Source organism: Diprion similis, chromosome 8 (genome assembly GCF_021155765.1).
Source record: "Diprion similis isolate iyDipSimi1 chromosome 8, iyDipSimi1.1, whole genome shotgun sequence".
NCBI classification, from domain to species: Eukaryota; Metazoa; Arthropoda; class Insecta; order Hymenoptera; family Diprionidae; genus Diprion; species Diprion similis.
This window is the reverse complement of record NC_060112.1, coordinates 14,437,893-14,464,598: the sequence shown is the minus strand read 5'-3', so window position 1 is coordinate 14,464,598 and position 26,706 is coordinate 14,437,893. Positions and strand designations below refer to the sequence as shown.

The window sequence follows — 26,706 nt, the reverse complement described above, 5'->3', positions numbered from 1 at the left end:
AATCACAAAGAATATTCCAAGTCGAAAGGAGTTTAACTGAGTGTTACTTCTACATCGTATTTTACGATGTCGCGTCACTGAAATAACGGAAACACCGTAACGCAGGTTCCACAGAATCGACACGACGCATAGGAAACGTAAAATCAACTATCTAGCTATACAAAAACTTGTTAATTTCAATACCAAAATTTCAACATCTAGGCAAATAATTTTCAGTCAGGTGAGCTACCTTTAGAGAAACTTGCCTCAGAGTTCCGACGAAAATACTCAACACATAAATTTCTCGCATATCTGTAATATGACGTTTATTCATCGTTACGCGAAGAGAAGAATTAGAATAAATAACACTGTGTTTCGTGCCATACCAGAAGAAATATGATTACCATCTCGTTACTACAGTTTGTCTAATAAATGGATCTTCAAGCACGCTTCGAAACCTTGTACGTCTGTGTCAAACAAACAATGTGTTGGGTTCGATGTAAATATACGAATAACGCTCGAATAAAGGCGGAAGAAATTTCCTATCTGATATACACCCTATTCGTGACGAAAAATAATTCAGTATGTACACAGAACATCTTTCACACGTGGCTAGTTCCCAGGATAACCCACAAAAACGTCAATGCTATGTTGAGTGAAGTGACAAGTTCCTTGTGTTCTGTCAACTGTGGATCCTAGTTTAATTTCATCCAACGCATATTCCCTCTCTTAATTAGTCTGTTCTTGCAACGAAGCCTTTGAAAGTAGAAAACATAGTGTTGAAAAGGTGTAAATATGAATTAATATTATATTTGCCTATTAAAAAAGATTTCATGTAACATTTGTGTTACAAACGCAGCTCGGATCGAATATTTACACAAAATTGATTAATTTTTGTGCACGGTCCCTTCTTCAAAACCCAATGAAAGTTGCTCGACACTCGAGCGACGTTCGTAACCATCACTGCTAGTTGGATGAGTGAGTCACCTGTGGGTAAAGCGAAGAGGCGGTTGGAAAATTGTCGGTGTAATGCGAAAAATTACAGCAGGTTAGTCCTGTTCGCCTTATGCTCAAGCCAGTGAAACCTGGAAAGAATTGCAGCAAGAGCGGCAGTTGCGGTTTACATGGCGGTTCTCTAAGAAACCTTGCGAAGCGCGGTTCTGACAGAGCAATTTATACGCCGGTTGAATTAGTCGAATTGATGTTGCACGAGGGGAAACCCGCGTACGCATATTACGTTGCAGTAATGTAAGCACTAATTAGAGTGTTATTAAACCGCAATCAGAGGTTTCCGGTTTCACGTGGACGATGCAGAATACACGCGTCCACGCCTCTGCATGACTGCAGGTATTAAAGACGCCCCCATCACCATCCTCTAAAAGAATCCAGGAGACGATCGCAATTAGAGTGAAATGTTAAGATTAAAGTCGAGCCCTGTCTGTCCGGGGGTATTTAAAACATGGAAGGATGGGGTAATTTAAAAGTGAAAGGGGGAGGATCGAATTACCGTCGCTGCTCTGCATACTCTGCAGAAACAACAGAAGAAATCGCGCTAGCCTCTCCTTCTCTCTCTCTCTCTCTCTCTTCCTCTCCGCCTCTTGGTATCGAGTTTCTGATGGCCCGATGGAATTTCGGAAAATTACGTCCCTCGTTGAAACGAGGCAAGTATTACACGTGCACCAATACCCAGTCGTATACCTTTGGAAAGCTCTTAACGCAGCTAGGCCGCGAACTACGATATTATAATGTCGCGCCATTATTTATTACAGGATGAAGCTAAGGAGACGAGCTACGTGACTCTCTCCACGCTTCGGGGGCGGTAGTATCAATTTTCAAGCCTTGCGGCTGCGCGCGTTTTCCTAATTAATAAGTATACCTACAGTCTTCGACCCTGAACTCTCTCTCTCTCTCTCAGGTATTGGGAGCTGGACGGAGAAAATCCTGCAAGAAAGAAATAATCAAAAGCTTGCATATATATATATATGTATGTACCAGAGCGGGGTGTAATTCGTATAAACGACTTGAGGGTTGCTTGTAGTTGTCAATTAATTAGGGACTACCTTCAAAATCTGGGGTCTAATGAGTTATGCGCGGGGGTACGAGCGAAAAAGTCGAGAGGTACGTAACGTGTCGACGCGTTCACTCTTCACGCACATTCCACTCGTAACCTCCCGCAAACTCGATAAAATTAATTTATAATAGGTTTTTGGCACTGCCATGCCACCCCAGCAGCAGCGACCCCCCGGTGACCGCGGTTGTATCGAGCATTTGCGTATACGCTGCCATTTCCGCCCATAAATTCGTTAGGTAGGTTAGGCGAGTTTCGTTTCGGGGTTAGGGTTCAGGGTTTAGCTTCATGCTCAGGTTCGGCTTGGTCAACCGGCAACGAATAGTCACGCCCATATACACGCGTGAATCACGTTCTGATGCAGAGGTGTTTCTCTTCCGCGTTGCAGTCTGTCTGTATTTTGTATAATATATATGCATTGTACATACCACACAGGTACAACACAGAATTTAATTAGTACCTTTATTACTCACGGGATTCACATGCTGCGAACGATAATGGTTCATAAATCTATTTTCATTTCACTTCCGGTCAACCGCTATCACTCATCTTCAATTCAATGGCTGGGTTCGGACTGTATATCCCAAGTCCAAGTTCACAGAATGAAAACATTTTCTCAGCCTCCACAACTCCCTCATACGATACCCTTTCATATCCACACAAAATTTCAACAATCGACTTACAATAAACGTTGAAACGTTGCTGAGAAGTCAGGAAAAGTAATCTACTTGCTATAGATTCTTCTGATGCGAAAAAGAAAGTAACTATCATGATTAAAATTTTAATCACAAACACGCGTTAATTATAATACTAATTGTTTTCATATTTAATTTGGGTATGCAGAAGCTGTAGCGAATAAATGCGTACCAATAGACGCGTGAAACGAATTTCGCAGAGCTTTTATATACTCGTATACCTACTCGTCTGGAGGAAAAAACACGAATATCGACTCGGGCACGTATAAAGGCGGCGCACACACGCAGGGTGAGCGACCCTTGCGCCGGAGCTGTGATCAACTTTCGGGAATAGCCGGGCGAGATTATAGTCTTTCAGCGTATCTACCCTTTATTGCTGAGCGGCCAGCGCTAAGGGCGGGTTAGAGAAGCGAAGACTGAAGAGGGCTGGGAATGCCGTAGCGAGAGGCACCGATATCTCGCCTGAGTGGGAGCGAGACAGTTTGGTCGCGAATGGGCCGGTTTCGCAGGGTGGAACTCGGGAGATATAGGGACGGGGGAGGAGATAGTAAATGCGACGAGAGTCTTGCTGATCAAGCCTCTAGCCACCTTCAGCCTCCTTATAATTGATTCCTGTCGCTTTTATTGCCGTGTTCCTCGGATTGCCCTCCTGCGCTTTTGCGCCCCTTTTCCGATCAATGCCGATACATACATAGAACCGATAATTTATCGTTGTGCTCTTAGACGCATTCCTTTATCGCGTGCTATATACTAGGCGGAATCAAAGCTCTCGCTGTGAAAAAATAAAATGGCTTTTTACACTTCACAGATATTTTGATTTTGTTGTAAACCGGTGCTTTGGGAATGCGAAAATTATAAGTCGTCGGAAATTTGTATCCTTGGAAAAAAATTAATTGATTTTTAAGTGAAGAGTAACGTGTCGCTGAGATTTGTTAATTTTTCTGAAAATCATTCACGATCCGTGTCTTGTAAGCTGAAGCCCAAATGCGCTGAGAAGATATAGGTTTAAACATAAATGTGAGCAAACGTGTGGAGTGAGAGAAACATGAATCCTCCCTTGTGCACCTGCTCAGAGTGGAAAAATACAGTGAGGGGTAGGCCGTAGCGTGCGGTATCCCAACTTGATACTTACACACATGCGTATTGCATGTTTCGTGTGATTTATGACAGGGGAGACTGCGGGAAAAATTGATCATACGCTGGTTAAGGATGAATTTTGAAAAAAAAAACAATTTTTTTCACGGTTGTAGATGGTATTTGAATTGCCATCAAAGTCATTTCGATACATTTATCTGGTCAGGGATTGTGCGGTATATAATAACCAATATACGAAATTGAGTAACACCGTCGAGAATATTCTTTTAAATTTACATTCTCGCTATCCGCTGCATCGACGCATATTATTATGTTTAATATATTTTATCGATAAAGCGTAGGCACATATTTGCTGCTTCTGAAAAAATCCGATTCATTTATCTGTCATGAAAATCAGTTCACAATATGTGAAGAATATTATACATATAATCACCGATGAACTGAACGATGTTGACACTGTTTTTTGTTTGCCCAAAACTATACAGATACCTACTACAATACAGCAGCTATTCACGTGTGATGTGAATACAAGCTCGTGAAATCGTGATAATTACGTTTATAAAATGAACACGACGGACTCGCGTGCCTGTGAAATGGAATATTTGATTACTTGCCTCTTGCGTCCCTCCGTCAAAGCCGTCCCTTCTCCTCGTCCCGTTCGGGCTGCCTGGTCTTTGTCATCGATCTTCCATTCTCAAATAACACGTATATTCATTATTATTTCACGCCTGTGGGGCCTTTTACCCTACTTTACTCGGCAAAACTGAGTTTCATTCTCGCGTTTGCCTGGGTTTACGTTACGTGTACCATACATGCATACCAGTTCTAAAAATAATATCGATTACACATTTCCGGTGATTGTTTGCATTGCGAATAATTTATGATTATTTTCTCACTTTTGCGAAGATCGAGTGATCAGAGAATTTCCATACCGATTCGGTATTCGCCGATTATTTTCATGCATGTATTCAAAACTGCAGTGGCGGCCACGGTTTTATTCTTCCCGAGGGCTGGGATTACCCTTCGCATTTCATCTTCCGAGCACTCTACCATCGTTTATAATCGGATTCACCGTCGAAGTCCTCGAGGGTTTAAGGATGTAAGAGGAAAAAGCGTGAAATCAGCGCTGTTACCAAAGGCTCGATATAAATTTGTTGAATCGCGAGTAACCGTCAGGGTTCAAAATATACGGCCCTCACGAGCCCCTCTACCTAAAGTCTGATTTTCATCATCGATAGAACATCATCGATTAACTTACAACATTGATTATAGTGAACGAGCTGATTTCGTTTACAGAATTTCTGTCTACTGGAAGAGGCACCGAACCCTGACAGGATACTGGCACGTGTTATAAGGTATATGTCTCGGGTAGAACATAGACAAGGTATAATATTACGAATTCGAGTCCTGTGGACTTTGCCTCGAAGCGAAGTCTAGAGAAGTCTGGTATAGATGTATATAATAGGGTACGAAAACAAAAAGAATTCCACGGGGAATGCAATTCAGCTGATACCCGAGGCGTCGTGACAACGCTGCCTTCGGCGTCAGTTTTTGCCGATGACAAATGTTTAACAAACAATTCACGACTCGTCAAATCGCCGGCGGCGTTTTGCGTCTCTATAAAAAGGCGGTATTATGTACACTCGGCGCGACGGAAAGCTGTGAGAATTATAAATCAGATCTATCTACAAGTTCTGATTCATGCTGGTTACACATTCGGCGACTTGAGTCATTATCTGGTTTATCAAAAATGCGTCCTAAGTTAGAGCGTGTACGCTGTACACGTATCTACTCGTTGACGCTGTAATAGAGGCGACGCGACGTAAGCCCGTATCGAATTTAGCGATGGAATAAAGCCTTTGTCTTCTCATTAGTGGGTCCTAATCCCGAATGATTAGTCGAGGCCCTGGGGCCCCTAAATTTATTTAGGCATCGCCAATTGATCCAACAAGGGCATGGCATGGCATGGCGGCCGCGTGGTCTGCCGCGGCTCCAGGATTTATGCTAGGCGTAGGGATCTTTTGATAATTTATGCACTTGGGCATAATTTCTTGCCTCCCGGGATGGCGCTGGATTGCAACGCCAGCCAAGCTCCCCGCCGTATATAACTTAACTTCGTCTCTCGCGCCTCTGACGTATTCACGCGATGTTCGGTTGAAATAAAACTTTGCTACAGAAACTTTTACACCATATTAGAAAATTTGGGTGGAAAATAAAATTGAACGATATTCCCGAGATTCCTCCACCTCAACCGCAGCAGTTCTTCACCTCGTGCACGCTATTTTTCATTTAAGACATGATGAAGTTGCTCTCATGTCCTACTACAATCTTACTTTAATGCTCATTCTTCCTGTTACTGAATATCAATAAAAACGGTTACAAATATCTGATTTTATACATCATTAGCTGCAACGTTGCAGTTATTGGGAACATCGAGTGAATACAGTAGCTGGATAGCTAACAGATAACCGACGTATCAGAATTAGACTGAAGTACTAGACGAATGTATGTTTTATCCCATACTTAAACAGACTTGAAAAGGTCCTATTTAGTAATTGTGACAGTCAAAGGCAAATAACCTGTCGTATTTTCTTGGCGGCTGATCCTGCGATGTTCGGGTTTCTTTTCTTTTTTCTTACTTCCTAGATTCTCACATATAGTTGCAAAGTAGCTCAAGTAGAACATTTATACGATCAAAAGTTTTTGCGTCACAGAAATTGTGAAAAAAGAAGCTAAGGCATTGAGATTTTCTGAGAAGAATTTCGGTCACTTTTAAGGCGTGGAAAATCAGTCTATTCAGACCCTATATCGACGTTATTTTGCGACAGGAATCCGTTGCGCATAGTCTTGACTAGTTTAAAAGTTACGGCCAAAAATACACCGAGTTTTCTGCTCGAAAAAAAGATACGTTTGGATTTTTCCAGTCCATTTTTAACGGATTTTGAAAGATGCTGAAATCGATCATATAGACCCCATATCGACGGGTCAAAAGTTATGGCGAAAAACGGTTCACTCCGGCCAACGGTTTGACAGTTGCAACCAAAAAATTGAGTAAATGATCTTTCGTAGTAATTTGCAGAAGCTGACTCATAATAAAAAAATAAGAATGGATCATATCAGAATTACTTTGAGAGTTCTCCATTTCTCCTCTTTACATGTATTTCAAATTTCGATGGTATACATAAAGTCTAATAAGCATAAATCATCACGTAATATTAATGCATAAGTTATTGAATCAATTAATACTACTTTGTTTTTCTGGTTCAACAAGCGAAACCATCCAACCGCATTGGATATTTTATACCGTTTTGAGCCAAGTTTTGAAGGAACTAAGATTCCAGAGTTGTCAGACTTTTTTCCCTTACTTATAACAACAGAAATATAATTTAACTTCCGTCATCACTGCTTTCCATATTCCTCCATTTAAGTAAATGTCAATGCAAAGTCTCACTAGATACTCCTCTGTTATTGTCCATAATGTCACTTAATTTTTTGTCTTCACTGCGCCAGTGCTACGACAGACGTTCAGTAAAAATATCTGGATTTCAACGCCTATAATTGGATAAATACTTGCGACAAATTCCTGATCTTTCAACGATCTCATACCTCGCAACTGTAATAATAACGCTTGAAAAAAAGCATTAATGACTATAACAGAATAAAAAATAAATCAAATCTTTTACTTCTCTGCGTTTTAGCATGTAAAACTTCGTACATTTTATTCCTGCATTACAGTCAACCCACATATGAGTTGTAAGAACGTGAAACAATTAAACTTTTCATTTATTCCTTCCAAAATTTCCGCCTTCCAAATGTCTCACCGGGGGTTAAAGACCTCGGATAGTCAGGAGGCTTTACTATTCACCGAACGTGGATTCGGTGCATCAGCGGATAACCAATACCCACGAAACCTTCTCATTCGCCTCGCCTCAATTCTCGCTAATTGCAACCACTTTTCCCCGTTTATCGAATTCCCGGCCGGCATTTTCCCCGAGAGACACGCGAGTAGGTGTAGAACTTCGGCTGCTATCAGAACCGGTGCAGAAAATCCACAGTCGCCTGAAGTTTATGACGAACCGGTATTACTGGCCAAGTTCGACTTGAAGGGTTCAATACGTATTATAGTAAGTTACACCTGTACTTGCTTAGCTTTGCCCGATCGAAGAACGCCGCATCGAGAGTAGGAAAGGCAAGGCATTGCGGTATGCTCCAGGAAATAAGGAACGTCGATTCGATCATAGTTTAATTTCGTGTTAGTGCCTACCATATTCTCACCCCCAGCGGAAAAGTTAGCCGAGCTGAGCGTGCACGATTTAGTTACACTTTGTCTCGGGGCAAAGCTGCTGTTATTATCCCGTTATGTTGTAACCGAAGAAATAGCGGCGGAAGATAAAGACGGTACACCTACAGGTGGAAGACATTATGCAAGCGAAAAGAAAAAGATTTGTAGGAAATGGCTGCGGCGCTGTGCAATTCGGATGACTGGCGCAAGTTTGAACAGTCGAGTTGGCAGCCGATATAGGGCGCAAACTTTCGCGTTTCAATTAGCATTTACATTTCAAAGGACCCCGAGCTTCGTACCTCCACCTCCTGATGCACTCACTTTACTCGGATACCACCCGCCAGCCAAGTAATCATAGCCGCAGCTTCAAACAGAAACAACGGCAGATTTTCATCACTGTTGTTTGCTCAAATTCTTTTTTTCTTTTTTTTTATTTTTTTGCTATAATCAGTTACTGATACGCAAAGCTTTGCATATGCTTTCAAGATATAGAATTATTTACGCTGCAGTGGAAGGAACAATCAATTCAGCTTATCCGGTTGGTTGATTATCGTTACGGTATATATATATATATATATATATATATATATAACAATAGCAACTTCTTGTAATGTCTCACAAATATTTTAAAAATTATCTTCAGCCTGGAGTTGAGATTTAAAGAATTCTAGCCTCATTGTCAGTGTTGTGAACGGTATAAGTACCAATTTGCCAACGTTCAATCCTGGTCTAATATGTACTGCCTATTGTTTCCTTGTAATATCAGAAAGCGGAGCAAGAAGCTCCTGACTAAGTTTGACATAACCGCAAGCTTCCATTTCTACAGTGAAACGTTTAGCACTGGGTATGATCATCAACTGATTCGTTCTGTAACTGCTTTCCAGACATCGCTTATCTTCGAATTAGGCGGCTCAATCCGTTGGGCGTACATACAAAGTCTCACGGGCTTCTCATGGCTGGATTACTTCCGCAGAAGGGGGGATTGGAAGTATTTCGAAACTGAAAAACATCTTTCAGTTCCTGAGAGTATCAGAGAGATAAGCTTTTGCCAGCGTCGTCAGACAAGGCGGAGCGAGACACTGGCAGCAGAGTTATTCATCTTGGAAAAGAATGGCAAGCGCTGGGGATGGCACGGGAAGATAAAGGGTACAAAATGGCGGTTGTTAGGGTCGTGTCTTTGTTTTACTAATTTCTTATTAGCGCTAAGCTTCCCCGTAACCCAGTTGGGGCATGCTGCTCTTATAACGATCTTCCGTCCTCCGTCGCCCTTCCGCCTCCGCCTCCACCTCTCGTCCCTCACCGCCTCCCATTCATCGCGCACCAACTTGCCTGCGTGGGGCGCAAGGCAGGGGGCGGTGTTCTTCTGCCGCGACTGAAGCAGCAGCAGCCAACTTCTATCTTTTACAGTAAGATTATCCTGAAATGCATAAATTATCAAAAGGGCGAAGCCATGACGCATCCCTGAAAACCTCTCAGAGCTGGCGGTAAACAAGGTAATCCTCGGCTCGATCGCCTCACCATCCCCTTCGCTTCTCGGCTTTGATGGCGAGTCAACGCCGCAGTCATTCGCTGATGATAATTACGTCTGTCCTCCCTGCAATTTACGCTACCCGCGCAGCAGTATTTTACACTCTGTAATTCACTGGCATTAACACCGTAATGTCCGAGTGTATATAGTCGCTGATCTACAAGAGTTTTTATCCTCTAGTATCCGGTTACAGAATCAGCTATGTGTTATTTGATCAACGGCTTTGGACTTGCTGGAAAGAATTGCGACCGAACGTCATTCTCTGCGTAAATATACCCACGTAGTAGCGGATCTGGACGATTTATTGTGACAAAAGTTTCGACCAGGCGTGTAGAAAAAAACAGTCTAATATAATGGTGCAGAAATACTTGGGCAGTGTATCAAATTTATAGGCAAATCATTGTCGCTTTTTCAACCCTCGGTTTCGAAACCCCGCTTGCGCAATTACGAGTATTGCGTACACCTATCACCCTCGCAAAGCCCATAAGTTTACACCCTGCGCCGACGATCGTAATACAAACACATACAGACTGCAGGGTTTATTGTGTCGTGTGATACAAATTGTGAACTATACTTTTTAATCGGGTAATGCACTTTGAGAGGGAGTCAGGATTTTTCTACGCAAATAGAAGCGGATAGTCGATGCGATAATTGTAATTCTGAATGCATGCAGGGTAGTTTTTTCCTAAAACGTGATAAACGTTTCGAGCGGTAACCATAACTTTTATCACCACATATATATCTGACTGTGAGGAAAACACGTAAAGTGATGTTCGTGAAAAGTAAATGTACCTTCGTTTGTTGCAGAGTTATGGTGCAGGTCCCTGGCACCTCTGGAGGAGATGTGCAACTCGATCTCCTCTGACGAGAGCCTGATCTCGATGTTCCGACTGGATTCGAAGCCGATCGCCTGTCCTTTCACGGGGGCGCCATTCAAGTTTTCGTACAACCGAGGACTCGGGGAGTGTACGAATCCAGTAAGCCACGCGGAAAGTTGTACGGACGAGAGTAAACTGCTGTTGAAGTATCAGGCGTGTCCGGATGTCGAGAGGACGGAAAGTAGCAGTGAGTATACATTCGGTGGAGACGATTTGAGTCACGTCAGGTTATTCGGAGCGGTGTGGTCGTGGTGGTGGCTTGTGGGTATTACGTTATAGGAGAACACTATATGGGCAAGGATATAACCGGCGAGATTCCACTTTGCCGAGCTAGCCGCAGCCGCTTTAACGATACTTCGGCGAAATCCGGGTGCCCGAAGTACGCTTTCTTACGCCCCCTTGACGCCGAGATAAAACTTCTGAGGGGTCGGTAAAAATGGAACGGTCTTAAAATCAAGTTTCGTACAAACACCGTTCTATTGTGACGGGGCCTTCCGAACACCGAGAAACGTCGCGAGGCGCACGTCCCGATGTATGTGCGGATATTCCTAAACCTGAACCGCGGATAACGCCGTGTTTGTCGGAAGCCATCCGCGTTTAATAAAAATTGAGTTCTTCGCGATGTAAGTGTGCGGGGTATACTGATCTTCGGGATGTGTTATAGTTGCCTGTCTGTGACGCACCCGGATTATGTGGTCCAAGGGTAGGTAAGCCTCGATATCCGTCGGTATATGCAGGGTAATATCGGACAGTGATGTAGCTAACCAACGACAACGATCAACAAGAAACGACTTTTTTTTACGAACGACCGCGAACAACGCGCCACCATCTAAAAATCTCGTGTCAGAGACGCGTTTTCCCCATACTAAACGCAATTATTATATCCCGCATATCACAGGTGTATAATGGCGCTGTAACGTTCTTCGATAACGTTTCCTCACAGCTGGTGAGGCCTTCGAATCCGTAAGTCTCTAAATTGCGGGGAAATATTTTATCAGGGTTAAACGTTTATGACAAACTTTCGTGTTTATTTCAAGGAGGCAAAAACGGTGATGATTTTGATGACTTAAATGAACAACCTGTAAAACGATTCATGCTAACTTTCATACTTCACATTTAGTAACAGCTATGCTGATACAATGAGGTGGCACATTGTTATACGGATAATCTGAATATGATATGTATTTAAAAAAAAAAGAAAGAAATTTTGGTTTTATTTCTAATTAGGTACTACAAAAATACGATTTCAATCTTGTTTAAGGAAATGAGAAATTCGGAGGATTGTACTAAACTGTCATTCAGCAATAATCGTGCGAATCGAAAGAGACAATCATTATTCGAAACAATTACCTTTGTAGATGATTAGCTTTTCTTCTAAATGTAATCATAGGTATAGTACCATCTTTTTGCTCTTTCTTATGGAACATAAAACTGGCAAAAGCAGTCCTTTCCATTATTTTAACATTCTAGAGATCTATCGGCCTTAAATTTCCACGAATCGTTGAAATAACAAAATTTCAAATATCGCGCTAACATCATTTTGTATTTGAGATTATCTTTATTATTATACGTACATAAATCTGAGCTGCGATATATTTTCTGCGATTTATTTTCTCTATTCCAGGAACAATAACTATTACTTTTTCTGGTGAGCAATTTTCTAAAAATGGGCCGATCTCCTCGCTCGACTTTTTATGTACCTATCATCAATTTACGAGCAGATGTCTTGGCTTCATTTTCAGCAAAATGAAATTGAAACGTTAACGAATTTTAATGAAGTGCATTCCCGCGGTTCACTCATCAACACGACAACGCAAGACTTGTTTTCTGGACGGTCCTTACCGCGAGTTCAAGTAGATACTAGAAATAATTTCGTCTTCAGCAAAACATGCTTCACGGTGGACCGAGTATAAAATCTGCCGAGATATCGCAGCTTTAGCCGTAAATATTGATACGCTGCGTGTCTTTATGCGTTTCTTACGGCCGAGGGTGCATGTCCGGTGATTCGGATCACCGCGATTCGAAAGGTTCGCATTTTCGCTGACCACGGACTTATACGTATTCTGTTTTTTCACGGTTACTCATGATTTCTTTTAACGACTCGAGAAAATTCACCCTGCTAGCGGAAATTTACTCGAGGCGCGACAACCGGCGAGCAATTTTTTCGATTATAGGCCTCCGCCTGCTCACGCAGATAAGTCGATAAAGCCTGCGTGTCTCTGTCGCAAAGCCATTCATCATGGTAAACGTGCGACGCCAAAGATTATTAATTGTAATGGCCACCTGTCTACTTCCGGCACAACCGCATCGATCTGTGTACACTCACTCTCTCCAGTTGCGAGTTGTTAGCTAGCCGCAATTTGTACCCCGCTCTACAGAACTTGAAGGGATAACGGATATTCTCAATCAACGAAAACCCTCATCTGTAACAATGTCCCGCGGGATCGAACAGCTGCTGGTTAACCTTTTCTTCTCGTTTGGATCTTTGAGGGAACCGGTGGTATAATGATCGGTTGTAGCTTTGACAAATGGAGATAATAAATATTCAATCGCTTTTTAAATATTTCACGAGAAATCTTGAGGTTTCTTTAGTAGTAAAATTTGTCAGTGAAATTAACAAAGTTTAAGGTTTTCTCTAACGGAGACGAAGTTATCGATCATCGGCAATTGATAACAGCTATTTGAAAATCCAGCAAAGCATCCATCGCGCGAATTGGTGAAAGTTTTTGGTTCATCCTAAAAAGGCAAGATTTTCCTCACGTCATTTTCACATTGTTCCGATAAAATTTTTGTATGACTTTTACCACCGACTTTTTTTCTTACTATTGTTGCATACACCGGAGAGAAAATGACGCCAAAGATCTTAGAGAAAGGTAGTTTGGTAAAGAAAAGAAAAGTTAAAGCCTCTAACGTAAACGATTTTTTAAGAGGGATAAAATTTCATGCGAATATTCTACACCATTTGAAAAATGTGCAACGATAACAGTTGCTCGAGCGAAAAATTTATTCGGCTGGATGGAATTCAAGACTTCAATAGTCGAAAATTGATGCTCGCCCCGCGAAGGAAAAACGTGAAAGGTTGTTATTTGGGAAACGTGCGGTTAACGAATATGTGAAGGCCTATAATCGCGGCGGTGCGGTCAAGCTGAAGAGAAAAATAGCCGATGGTTCAAAGCGTGCGCGAGGGTAGCGGCGGGGCTTCTGCGGATTGCAAGTCGCGAATCGCGGCTTGATAAAACATCGAGTGGAGGTGAGCTACCGACATACAGACAGAGCGGAATATCCCGATAGACTGACGGACGGACGGACAAAAGTACAGACGCATCGATGGATCGAAGCCATTAAACGGATTATAAAAGTAATTGAATTATCGGACTTTTATGGCACAGTGGCTCTCGATGTATGGGGTTTTTAGCGCTGGATGTATATGTATATATTTGCCATCATTTTTACACAAGAAGTTTCCCATGTAGCATAGATTCGTAGGTATGCTAATATACTCAATTTTCAAATGCAGGAACGTTTCTTTATTATTTTTATCATGAATTTTTAGCGGAGGAGCTGCAGTGTTTGGCGACCTGGAAGGACGGTAGAAATAAATATTTGGTTGGCACGGTGAAAAGCGTCGGACGGAGTATTATTGCTTCTAACGAGGATATGTTCAGGTGATTAATAATAATAACGCTCTTTCCCACTCTTTAATTAATTTTATCATCCAATCTGCCAGATTCGTCTGCTATTATAATACGGCAATTTCAGCCAGTATTCCAAGTAGTCAGAACACCGTGGCGCTTTTTCTTCCAAATGTATTTATTCCAGCGCATTTCATTTGATTGCTGTCAAAGGCGATGAAAAATTCTTTACTAACCGAAGTACGCATAATTGTGATTATACGGAAAAATTTGTATATTAATTAGCGAATTCACTCGTCAACCGATACCTCGATTCAATGGAAATCCTGAATTTTCATTATCAACACGTTTCAGATGCTTCCTCTACGAAAAAACTCCGCATCACCAAGGAAAAGTGGTTTACGACCTAGCTCAATCCGAGGATGCAACTTGTAACGGATTGACGTCCGTCGCTGAAGGAGCGCGGACCATAAAACTGACCAAAGGTGAGCAAAGTCCACGTGGTTATCATATACCGGAATGAGCGGTTAACGAATGAACAATAATGTAGTACAGAGTGATTACACGCATGCATGGCTCCACTGATATAACCATAACTCATCCGCTATTGCAATTAATCCACGAATACTTTCACAATAAATTACAGAAACACTTGAAAAGCGCGACTTAATGACTCTCATAATTGATAAAACTGTTCAATTTATTATCCGCAATTGTTAAGATCGTTATAGAATATCAAAGCTAATACAATACATAAGATACCTCTCCTTGCATGGTCATGATTTTTATATTTCTTGTACTCCTACAGTGGATAAGGGGCACATTAGATGTACGTATCCGTCGTGGGTGACGCAGCATCACGATTGGCACTCGCTGAATGGATCAAAGACTTATCACTTCACAGCTAGAAATGCAACGTTGAAAGTAAGAGCGCAGGACAACAACGACGACAGCATTCACGAGGAAAAAATAGTCTGCCATACCTTGCAGAAATTATATCCCAATGACAATATGCAGGGGTACACCGTGAAGCTGGTTGCTCACATATCGAGCGGATGGTACGCAAAGATAACTAGCATTTTCTACTAAACTTAATTTGAAAAAAAAAAAATGGTTCATACCGTTTGCAATCAAGAAGGCATCGTGCTAAGTGTTTATTGTTAGTATCTCTTCCTAGTCTCGATTGTAAATTTGTACCACTGTTAATCAATTCTTACTGTTCATTGGTGCGTACAACAAATTCTTGGAGAGTAGAGATATGTTTTAAAACTTGGGAGAATAACAGTTCGAGGGAAAAGCTTTATTGTATGTTTATTTAAGATTACTTGACGGTTTAATTAGTCTTTGCGTCTTCTTTTACAGTGACAGCGGATATGTTTGTATGATGTTTCACAAGAGGGACGGGCATATAATTGAGATCCAGCAATCAGGTACTACTGTTATACGCAATAGCTTTTATATGTAATACAAACTGTACAAAATTTCACCATGGTCTGCTTATTACTTACGTTATCTATAATACCAATGCGACTCTACTTTTTTTATAGATCATAAAGCGATCATGCCAGAAGAAGCCTGTGAGTCTTGGGACCCTTCGACAATGTCTTACACAACGTTAGTTAGTGAGTATTTTTTATTAAAATATACCATAACTCGACGCTGCGCTTGCATATTTGATATAATAGACCTTTACAGCTATAATAGCAATAAACTTGTCACGCCATTCTGCATAATCAATAAGCTTTTACGTAATATACATGCTTTTCACTAATATGGGCTTTCCTCGTTTGTTTCAGCATCAATGCTTCATCAAAGAAAATGTCCTCACCCGGGTAGATACACCATAATTGATTATGGGATGTCGGAAATGCTGGCATCGACATCACGACGACAACGTCGTTCAATGAAACCCATGCGAACTGCTGAAAGACGGACTTGGCAAGATGAGGGCGAAGAAGACGAGTGTAAAAATGGAGCCGTCGAAATCGGCTGCAGTTCGACTAGTCAGAATGAAATGAGCATTGACAACTCTTGCGAAACAGAAAAAGATGGTGAGAGACATTTGTTTTGACAGTGTATTAAACCAATGCCAGAAGATCTCAGGCCTCTGCAATATTAAAAAAAAAATTTCTTAACATTCAGACCAAAACTTTCGTTAACTGCTCGGAAGCCTGGCACTGCTATCGACAGGGAAAAATGTAAAAGTCTACGTCGCCCATTCTATATCTGACATTATGTCGGGACGGATGTATGTAAATGTATGTTTTTACTTACTTCCATACAGCGTTCCTGTGTCACGGTAGTTGGGAAGAAAATGGAACATGGTACACAATCGCGTCACTTAGAAACAGTAAGCTAACGTCGGGGCAAGGCCAAACGTACTGTTTCTCAATGCAAACGAGTGACGTTCCGTCAAAGATGGCAGGACGAGGCAGCAGCAATGGAGATCATCACGAACAAGAGTTTCGGCTCTCCGCACGCTCTCATACTTGCCAAAGAAGTTTGGCCGAGCAATGGACTTACCGTCTGACCAGTCAAGGTATTGTTTCCTTGATTCAATTCACGTACGGATAGATATTGCACTTGGTAATAATACATGTATTTTTTATTTTCATACTCTTATAATACTTACTTCTATTGAAAACAGGTGTCTGTGAAGATTTGACCAAAGCAGCATCCAGTACAGCGTCTTCGTCATCTTTATCGAGAGTATCGTTGGTATTGTCAGCAGGCGCTGCTCTGCTATGTACTTTGCTCTCAAGATGATGTGTGGCGATCCTAAATAATCCTCCTTTTTGCAAATAAATATAACGTAATCAACTTCTGAACAGATAATAATAAATTACAACACAACTAAAGCGGTCCTACGACCAACCAGCTGATTGAACATTGTGTTTATTATACACGATATAAGTTCGATGGTTTATAACACCGAAAAACCTGTCGTGGTATGATAATTCACAGTTAAACTATTGAAGATTATCCAAAGTATTAATGTGACGCGGTAACATAGGCATGGCATTTATTTGTCTAAAACCAGTTCCCGTAAAACAAAGTCTGCAATTGCAAAATTGAAATAAATATTTGCACACTACTTTCGTTTAAATGATAAGTAGAAATTGAATAATTCAAATTACGTGTAAATCTTATGTGAAACAAAAAAAGAGAGAATATACGGCAACTAATTTTTACTAGCCTAAATACTTTGGGCGTATAAAAAACATACTAATAATAATAAATAAATAAAAAATCGTCGGTGTATATTCGATCGCCAAGCCGCTGTAAATATGATCAGGGTATAAGTAATCAATATTTTAACTGGTTAATTCACGAGTGAAAATTGATATATGAATTTAAGATTTAAACTATTAAATTAGTTACTGATTATATAAATGACAAACGAAAGAACAGTTTTTATTCTTTAGCTAGATATAATAATTTAATAAAAATTGTATAAAGACTGTTATTAAAAATATTTAAAAAAAAGTATATACTGCCCTCTGGCACTCGGCAACTAGATACATGCATTGGTGCGCGCAGTTTGAGTGAAATGTTTCTGTTTTCAAGATATTCTTGAAAAATTGAATTTCTAATATTGCCAACTGAGCCAAATGGCTTTATTGACAATGTTGCACTTTTGACATGTGCTGTTTATATGAATTTCGAGGTGTGTACTGTACTTATAAAATACGCTGCTTTAGAATTTGATCACGAAATTATTGAATATACGACTACCGTATCGATAATATGTCCATTCATATTGATATTTGTTGCATTTTCTGTAACCAATGAAACTATATTAATTTCCTTGTCCCAAAATCAAATATTCAAGATTTGAATATTCCTCTTCGAATAGAGACACAACCTGTCCTTTTTTTTTTAAACCAATCGCTAATAATATCGCATGACGGTGCATACTGAAATGTAAATCTACCATTAGAAGATATCATTGAGCTCTATGTTACATACCATTATTATTCGATTCCAATCAAAAGATAGCAGAGGGCAATTGTATGATATTCAATAATTCTGTGGCATTTATTGTATAAATCCAAGCAGCGCAGCCAAAAATGTTGATGTTAAACTAAATCTAAACTACTTTTTTAAAATGAACTGTACATTTTTCTATTGATGCTCTGTATTCCGAAATTCTTAGTTCTTGATGATCAGTCATCAATACTTTCAATGCGCTAAAATCACAATTGAATATTTTTAAGTCGGCAACCTGGTTAAATCTCAATAAATGCAGGTATTGAATGTCTCTGCAAACGCCTCCCTAAACCGATGCCCAAGCAGTTGCGGTTATAAAAAGTGAAATTTTTGTTACCTCATCCTACGAAATTGAAATTTACCATTGTCATTGTGATTTTTTGGAACATGGGATTACTCGAAACCATATGTATAACTCTATGCTTTTGTAAGATGAACCAATCGTTGACTTGACGGTAATATATTCTGTAATAATTGTGCCTGTGTAGATGAAACTGAGAATATCGGAGGACAAGCATAATGTAAAATAATTTTTACCCAACTGGGATGGATAATTTTAAGATGTAAGGTAAGAAATTTGAAGAAATAGAATAAAATGAAGCAAAAAAAATATCTATATATTAGGAATCAGCGAAGAACGAAGTGTTGAAAAGTGTATGAAGTGCCACTGAAAGACGCTCCTTGAAAAGTGATTAACTAATTATTAATTGAGAATAAACCTAAAAAAAGTATATATAAATATATACATACATACATATATATATATATTTTCGTTTATCACTGTGATGATTACATAATTCTAGTAAGTAAGACGATTTGAGTGTTGTTTTTTCTTGCCACTGTATAGTTATGTATAATACTTCATTTTTTGGGGCTTTTGAAAATCGTGTGGGCTTCTGCTTGCCTACCTTATTACTTTGGATATAATTATGTAACTAAATGACTATGTATTATAATATTGTACGCCTAAGATGTAAGAAACTTTGAGGCTAACGTCTAGTTTTAAGCAGATGCAATATTCAACCAGTCACTCAACATTTTACTTATATGTTTGATGCATTGGCTTGATCAAGCTAAGACACTGACCATTACTAATTGGACCATACGATATCAAAGATTTATTCTTTACAACAATAAATCGATCAGTATAAATCGATCATTGATTTAGCAGCTTAGCATTATTCAACCTACGGGAATGATCGAAACTATAAATACGTCTTATAGTCTAGAAAACTAAAAAAAGTGCGCTATTGAGAAATACTTTTATATTTATCATGACCAAAGGCGTCTATTTTCATAATCTGCTCACAGATTGTTACTTATGTTAAATATATATTACCTAGCTCAGATCTCGCATCCGCTTTCACTGGACGTTAGACGTTTAATTAACTAGTTTATTACACAGTACCACTGTAAGTGCCAGTCAATGCTGACTGCCACAATATGAGCTAGCATCATGTGTAATGTTTATTATTATATTTTGAATACGAAATATATATATTGAAAAAATTCGAATATTCCTGGTTAGTTGCAGATTTCAGTCATCATATTAATCCCTGTTTTCAGCTGTGTACTGCCCCAATTCCTGTCTTTATACTATTCTAGTGTGTTTTTTTTTGTTTGAGCAAACAACTGATTTTGCTTCGTCGTGACTGGCAGAAATGATGGCTGGAGATACAAAAAACCAGCGCGATATCCGAGTAAAATGAAAGGCAGGAATTTTGGTCACCCAGACGTTAAACAACCTTAGGATTCCGTGGCTGTAAATGGATTCAAAAATAATCACGATTCAATCGATGATACAGATTATCGAAATCCTATTCAACTATTAGGGTACCTAAGAGATGGAAATGACGTTTTTTATGTACCATAAGATTATTTCATCAAAGTACTAAATCACTTTTGCGTATCAAATATTAAACATAAGTATCATTGATCAGATTATAGTTAGGATCAACAGCGTTTATTCTGATTCTTATTCAGGAAACAGTAAGAACTTATATCTTTCTTTCCTCTTTTTTTGGCCTACAAATGCTACATAGATTTAACATTGCGTATAAAGTAATTCTAATACGATGATGATATTTCCACATATACAAAGATAGATTACGATTGATTCACTTTTAACTCATTTTAGTTACTATTATTAATATGTATTTCACCACACCTGCGCGAAAAGTACAACTTTCGGTCCGTCGCATAAACCGAAAGTCGTACTTTCCAGTGCAGGGGGTGGTGAGAAATATTATACGTCAAACACGAGCGAAACAGACTGTCCCAAACTGCGTTCTTGCCACACTCATCTTCGGCCTGGGTGTAAATCTTGCACGCAGTTTGGAATAGCCTACTTTCCCCCCTTAGCTGCGTAATGTACTATCCTCTCTTGAGTTGATCAGAGAATGCAATTTACTGAATTCGACTTGCAGCATCCGTAGGCATTGAGCTTACCTAGTTCATCGACTTTTTTATTGCCCAAAGAATGGCAAAAATGCATTCAAAAGCACACAATTGATCAATTACTCAGACATCACGTATAGATCACATAATTCACTGTCCGGACCACAATTACTCTACAGTAAATAACATTCCATCAAGAAATATCGAATACTCAAACCCGTAAATAATTTTTCGTTATTGACGTAAAGTACGTTCGAATATGCACTCTTTGCGGGCGTATAGTGATAGATTGTTAAAATACATTATTTAATGCGAAACAAATAATTTCAAATTCAAATAAATACAACGCTATCCCGACGCACACGGCACGATAAAAACATTGACTGCAAAGCAGATTTTAGTTGGGACAGTGATGACTTTATCCCTCCGAATTTAATCGCGGCTGCCAGTAAAGATATTGATTATATCCAATAAAATTTACCTTCATTCAATTATACATATGATTGATTAGTAATATTTTTTCTCTTATTACTTTTTTCAATTTTTTACAGAGTATCTTTGTCTGGGTATTTGACCTGCCCCCCCATCCCCACCAGAGGCTGCACTCTGGACCTCCTTCCTCGTCTAGACCTCCTTCCTCGTCTAGACCTGGACGCTATCCTTCTTTTATTCACCTTAATTCATGTTTCACCAAAGGATGAAATCTGGATTTCTGCTGATTTTTCACTGGCGTCAAAGTAAGGCGACGGCAACTTGACGCGGCAGGCCACCTCGCAAAAAAATTATGTGAAGCGTCGTGGGACCAACACCTGAGAAGGAAAAATGAAAATACGAAAAGATTTATGTGGGTGTTATTCATTTCATTCCAGGTTACGTAAAACAGTGACAATACAGTATTATTTCGTATCCTACAGAGGTGCATAGCACCTGTACTCAGGCCGGAACTTGAACTGCGCTTACAAAATACATTAATAATTTAACTACCTCAAATGACATTGTTAGTAACCCAGCTTGTTGTGATGGCACATCGCAATATTTTTTCCTTAAATAACATTCAGACTGCTTATGTCACGTTCGTATCATAGATGAAATTATCTTTTATATTGAACTACAATACTATTGGACACAATAGCTTTGCGCAGTGGCGATATCGTAAGCGATAATTTTCTACCGAGGTGCGATTATTGCTGGTTGAAAACATTTACTATTGGGCTGATTGTAATAATTATATCAATGAGTATATAGATAGGGTATTTACTGGTGTACCATACCATTATTAACGTAACGTACTAGTACAACATATTGGAATTTGTTAATCTAGAACTTATTGTGAGTAAAGTAGTACGTTACACTGACACCTTAACACTTATACTCGAACTGAGCCACATTGAATAAACTGGAAATGAAGCTTTGTAGCGATGAGTGAGTGTTCTCTTCTACCTCATTGAAAACCACGTACAGATTTGATATTCCTAAGGGGTGTGTTTTGGTATGTCTCTCAAAGCGTATCCGAGATGCGCGCGGTAAATTCGTCTCGATAAATGATGTCGGAATAGTGTATCTAGGAATCGTTTGAAGCACTTTTGGAATCTGAAAATTTTCCGCCGAAAGTTCGAAGGGGTTAGCCTTACTTTTTTGGTCATTTTCGGGGCCAAGAATTTTTCGCCAAAAATCCAAAGGGGTTAGCCTTACTTTTTTGGTCATTTTCAGAGCCGAATATTTTTCGTCTCGGAATCGATTTGTATGGCCATCTCTAGAGTAATTCGACCCCCAGGAACTCAGAAAACACATCAAAATGAGCGTAGGACCAGCAGCAGAGAAATGGCGACAAAAATCATGAGTTTTTCAGCCGTAACTTTTTAACTATCGCTTGCAGCGTATTGGGACTGCGGTTAATCGATTCCTCTCGCAAAATTACGTCGGAATAGTGCCCCAACAAATTGATTGCAGCATTTTCCAGAAACGTCGAAATTTTGACCAAAAATCCAAAGGGGTTAGCCTTACTTTTCTGGTCATTTTCAAAGCCGAAAATTTTTCATCTCGGAATCGATTTGTATGGCCATCTCTGGAGTAATTCGACCCCCAGGAACTCAGAAAACACATCAAAATGAGCATAGGACCAGCAGCAGAGAAATGGCGACAAAAATCATGAGTTTTTCAGCCGTAACTGTTTAACTATCGCTCGCAGCGTATTGGGACTGCGGTTAATCGATTCCTCTCGCAAAATTACGTCGGAATAGTGCTCCAACGAATTGATTGCAGCATTTTCCAGAAACGTCGAAATTTTGACCAAAAATCCAAAGGGGTTGGCCTTACTTTTCTGGTCATTTTCGGAGCCGAAAATTTTTCATCTCGGAATCGATTTGTATGGCCATCTCTAGAGTAAGTCGACCCCCAGGAACTCAGAAAACACATCAAAATGAGCATAGGACCAGCAGCAGAGAAATGGCGACAAAAATCATGAGTTTTTCAGCCGTAACTTTTTAACTATCGCTCGCAGCGTATTGGGACTGCGGTTAATCGATTCCTCTCGCAAAATTACGTCGGAATAGTGCTCCAACGAATTGATTGCAGCATTTTCCAGAAAGGTCGAAATTTTGACCAAAAATCCAAAGGGGTTAGCCTTACTTTTCTGGTCATTTTCGTAGCCGAAAATTTTTCATCTCGGAATCGATTTGTATGGCCATCTCTGGAGTAATTCGACCCCCAGGAACTCAGAAAACACATCAAAATGAGCATAGGACCAGCAGCAGAGAAATGGCGACAAAAATCATGAGTTTTTCAGCCGTAACTTTTTAACTATCGCTCGCAGCGTATTGGGACTGCGGTTAATCGATTCCTCTCGCAAAATTACGTCGGAATAGTGCCCCAACGAATTGATTGCAGCATTTTCCAGAAACGTCGAAATTTTGACCAAAAATCCAAAAGGGTTAGCCTTACTTTTCTGGTCATTTTCGGGGCCGAAAATTTTTCATCTCGGAATCGATTTGTATGGCCATCTCTGGAGTAATTCGACCCCCAGGAACTCAGAAAACACATCAAAATGAGCATAGGACCAGCAGCAGAGAAATGGCGACAAAAATCATGAGTTTTTCAGCCGTAACTTTTTAACTATCGCTCGCAGCGTATTGGGACTGCGGTTAATCGATTCCTCTCGCAAAATTACGTCGAAATAGTGCCCCAACGAATTGATTGCAGCATTTTCCAGAAACGTCGAAATTTTGACCAAAAATCCAAAGGGGTTAGCCTTACTTTTCTGGTCATTTTCGGGGCCGAAAATTTTTCATCTCGGAATCGATTTGTATGGCCATCTCTAGAGTAATTCGACCCCCAGGAACTCAGAAAACACATCAAAATGAGCATAGGACCAGCAGCAGAGAAATGGCGACAAAAATCATGAGTTTTTCAGCCGTAACTTTTTAACTATCGCTTGCAGCGTATTGGGACTGCGGTTAATCGATTCCTCTCGCAAAATTACGTCGGAATAGTGCCCCAACGAATTGATTGCAGCATTTTCCAGAAAGGTCGAAATTTTGACCAAAAATCCAAAGGGGTTAGCCTTACTTTTCTGGTCATTTTCGGAGCCGAAGATTTTTCATCTCGGAATCGATTTGTATGGCCATCTCTGGAGTAATTCGACCCCCAGGAACTCAGAAAACACATCAAAATGAGCATAGGACCAGCAGCAGAGAAATGGCGACAAAAATCATGAGTTTTTCAGCCGTAAGTTTTTAACTATCGCTCGCAGCGTATTGGGACTGCGGTTAATCGATTCCTCTCGCAAAATTACGTCGGAATAGTGCCCCAACGAATTGATTGCAGCATTTTCCAGAAACGTCGAAATTTTGACCAAAAATCCAAAGGGGTTAGCCTTACTTTTCTGGTCATTTTCGGAGCCGAAAATTTTTCATCTCGGAATCGATTTGTATGGCCATCTCTAGAGTAATTCGACTCCCAGGAACTCGGAAAACACATCAAAATGAGCATAGGACCAGCAGCAGAGAAATGGCGACAAAAATCATGAGTTTTTCAGCCGTAACTTTTTAACTATCGCTCGCAGCGTATTGGGACTGCGGTTAATCGATTCCTCTCGCAAAATTACGTCGGAATAGTGCTCCAACGAATTGATTGCAGCATTTTCCAGAAACGTCGAAATTTTGACAAAAAATCCAAAGGGGTTAGCCTTACTTTTCTGGTCATCTTCGGAGCCGAAAATTTTTCGTCTCGGAATCAATTTGTACGGCCATCTCTAGAGTAATTCGACCCCCAGGAACTCAGAAAACACATCAAAATGAGCATAGGACCAGCAGCAGAGAAATGGCGACAAAAATCATGAGTTTTTCAGCCGTAACTTTTTAACTATCGCTTGCAGCGTATTGAGACTGCGGTTAATCGATTCCTCTCGCAAAATTACGTCGGAATAGTGCCCCAACGAATTGATTGCAGCATTTTCCAGAAAGGTCGAAATTTTGACCAAAAATCCAAAGGGGTTAGCCTTACTTTTCTGGTCATTTTCGGAGCCGAAAATTTTTCATCTCGGAATCGATTTGTATGGCCATCTCTGGAGTAATTCGACCCCCAGGAACTCAGAAAACACATCAAAATGAGCATAGGACCAGCAGCAGAGAAATGGCGACAAAAATCATGAGTTTTTCAGCCGTAACTTTTTAACTATAGCTCGCAGCGTATTGGGACTGCGGTTAATCGATTCCTCTCGCAAAATTACGTCGGAATAGTGCCCCAACGAATTGATTGCAGCATTTTCCAGAAACGTCGAAATTTTGACCAAAAATCCAAAGGGGTTAGCCTTACTTTTCTGGTCATTTTCGGAGCCGAAAATTTTTCATCTCGGAATCGATTTGTATGGCCATCTCTAGAGTAATTCGACTCCCAGGAACTCGGAAAACACATCAAAATGAGCATAGGACCAGCAGCAGAGAAATGGCGACAAAAATCATGAGTTTTTCAGCCGTAACTTTTTAACTATCGCTCGCAGCGTATTGGGACTGCGGTTAATCGATTCCTCTCGCAAAATTACGTCGGAATAGTGCTCCAACGAATTGATTGCAGCATTTTCCAGAAACGTCGAAATTTTGACCAAAAATCCAAAGGGGTTAGCCTTACTTTTCTGGTCATCTTCGGAGCCGAAAATTTTTCGTCTCGGAATCAATTTGTACGGCCATCTCTAGAGTAATTCGACCCCCAGGAACTCAGAAAACACATCAAAATGAGCATAGGACCAGCAGCAGAGAAATGGCGACAAAAATCATGAGTTTTTCAGCCGTAACTTTTTAACTATCGCTTGCAGCGTATTGGGACTGCGGTTAATCGATTCCTCTCGCAAAATTACGTCGGAATAGTGCCCCAACGAATTGATTGCAGCATTTTCCAGAAAGGTCGAAATTTTGACCAAAAATCCAAAGGGGTTAGCCTTACTTTTCTGGTCATTTTCGGAGCCGAAAATTTTTCATCTCGGAATCGATTTGTATGGCCATCTCTGGAGTAATTCGACCCCCAGGAACTCAGAAAACACATCAAAATGAGCATAGGACCAGCAGCAGAGAAATGGCGACAAAAATCATGAGTTTTTCAGCCGTAACTTTTTAACTATCGCTCGCAGCGTATTGGGACTGCGGTTAATCGATTCCTCTCGCAAAATTACGTCGGAATAGTGCCCCAACGAATTGATTGCAGCATTTTCCAGAAACGTCGAAATTTTGACCAAAAATCCAAAGGGGTTAGCCTTACTTTTCTGGTCATTTTCGGAGCCGAAAATTTTTCATCTCGGAATCGATTTGTATGGCCATCTCTAGACTAATTCGACCCCCAGGAACTCAGAAAACACATCAAAATGAGCATAGGACCAGCAGCAGAGAAATGGCGACAAAAATCATGAGTTTTTCAGCCGTAACTTTTTAACTATCGCTTGCAGCGTATTGGGACTGCGGTTAATCGATTCCTCTCGCAAAATTACGTCGGAATAGTGCCCCAACGATTTGATTGCAGCATTTTCCAGAAAGGTCGAAATTTTGACCAAAAATCCAAAGGGGTTAGCCTTACTTTTCTGGTCATCTTCGGAGCCGAAAATTTTTCGTCTCGGAATCAATTTGTACGGCCATCTCTAGAGTCATTCGACCCCCAGGAACTCAGAAAACACATCAA

The 26,706-nt window shown here is 40.3% G+C and overlaps 1 protein-coding gene across 3 annotated transcripts in view; it reads left to right on the top strand.

The window, feature by feature from the left end:
• LOC124408444 overlaps positions 1-19,648 on the top strand; it is a 167,768-nt gene extending 148,120 nt beyond the window's left edge. For all 3 annotated transcript variants that reach the window (XM_046885345.1, XM_046885346.1, XM_046885344.1), the window contains 9 exons: positions 10,455-10,712; positions 14,079-14,190; positions 14,512-14,642; positions 14,966-15,215; positions 15,520-15,587; positions 15,705-15,779; positions 15,954-16,208; positions 16,442-16,696; positions 16,805-19,648. In XM_046885345.1, the coding sequence (XP_046741301.1) occupies positions 10,455-10,712; positions 14,079-14,190; positions 14,512-14,642; positions 14,966-15,215; positions 15,520-15,587; positions 15,705-15,779; positions 15,954-16,208; positions 16,442-16,696; positions 16,805-16,923 (1,523 nt within the window). In that variant the 3' untranslated portion in view covers positions 16,924-19,648. The remainder of the gene's footprint in view (positions 1-10,454; positions 10,713-14,078; positions 14,191-14,511; positions 14,643-14,965; positions 15,216-15,519; positions 15,588-15,704; positions 15,780-15,953; positions 16,209-16,441; positions 16,697-16,804) is intronic.
• The last annotated feature ends 7,058 nt before the right edge of the window (positions 19,649-26,706 follow it).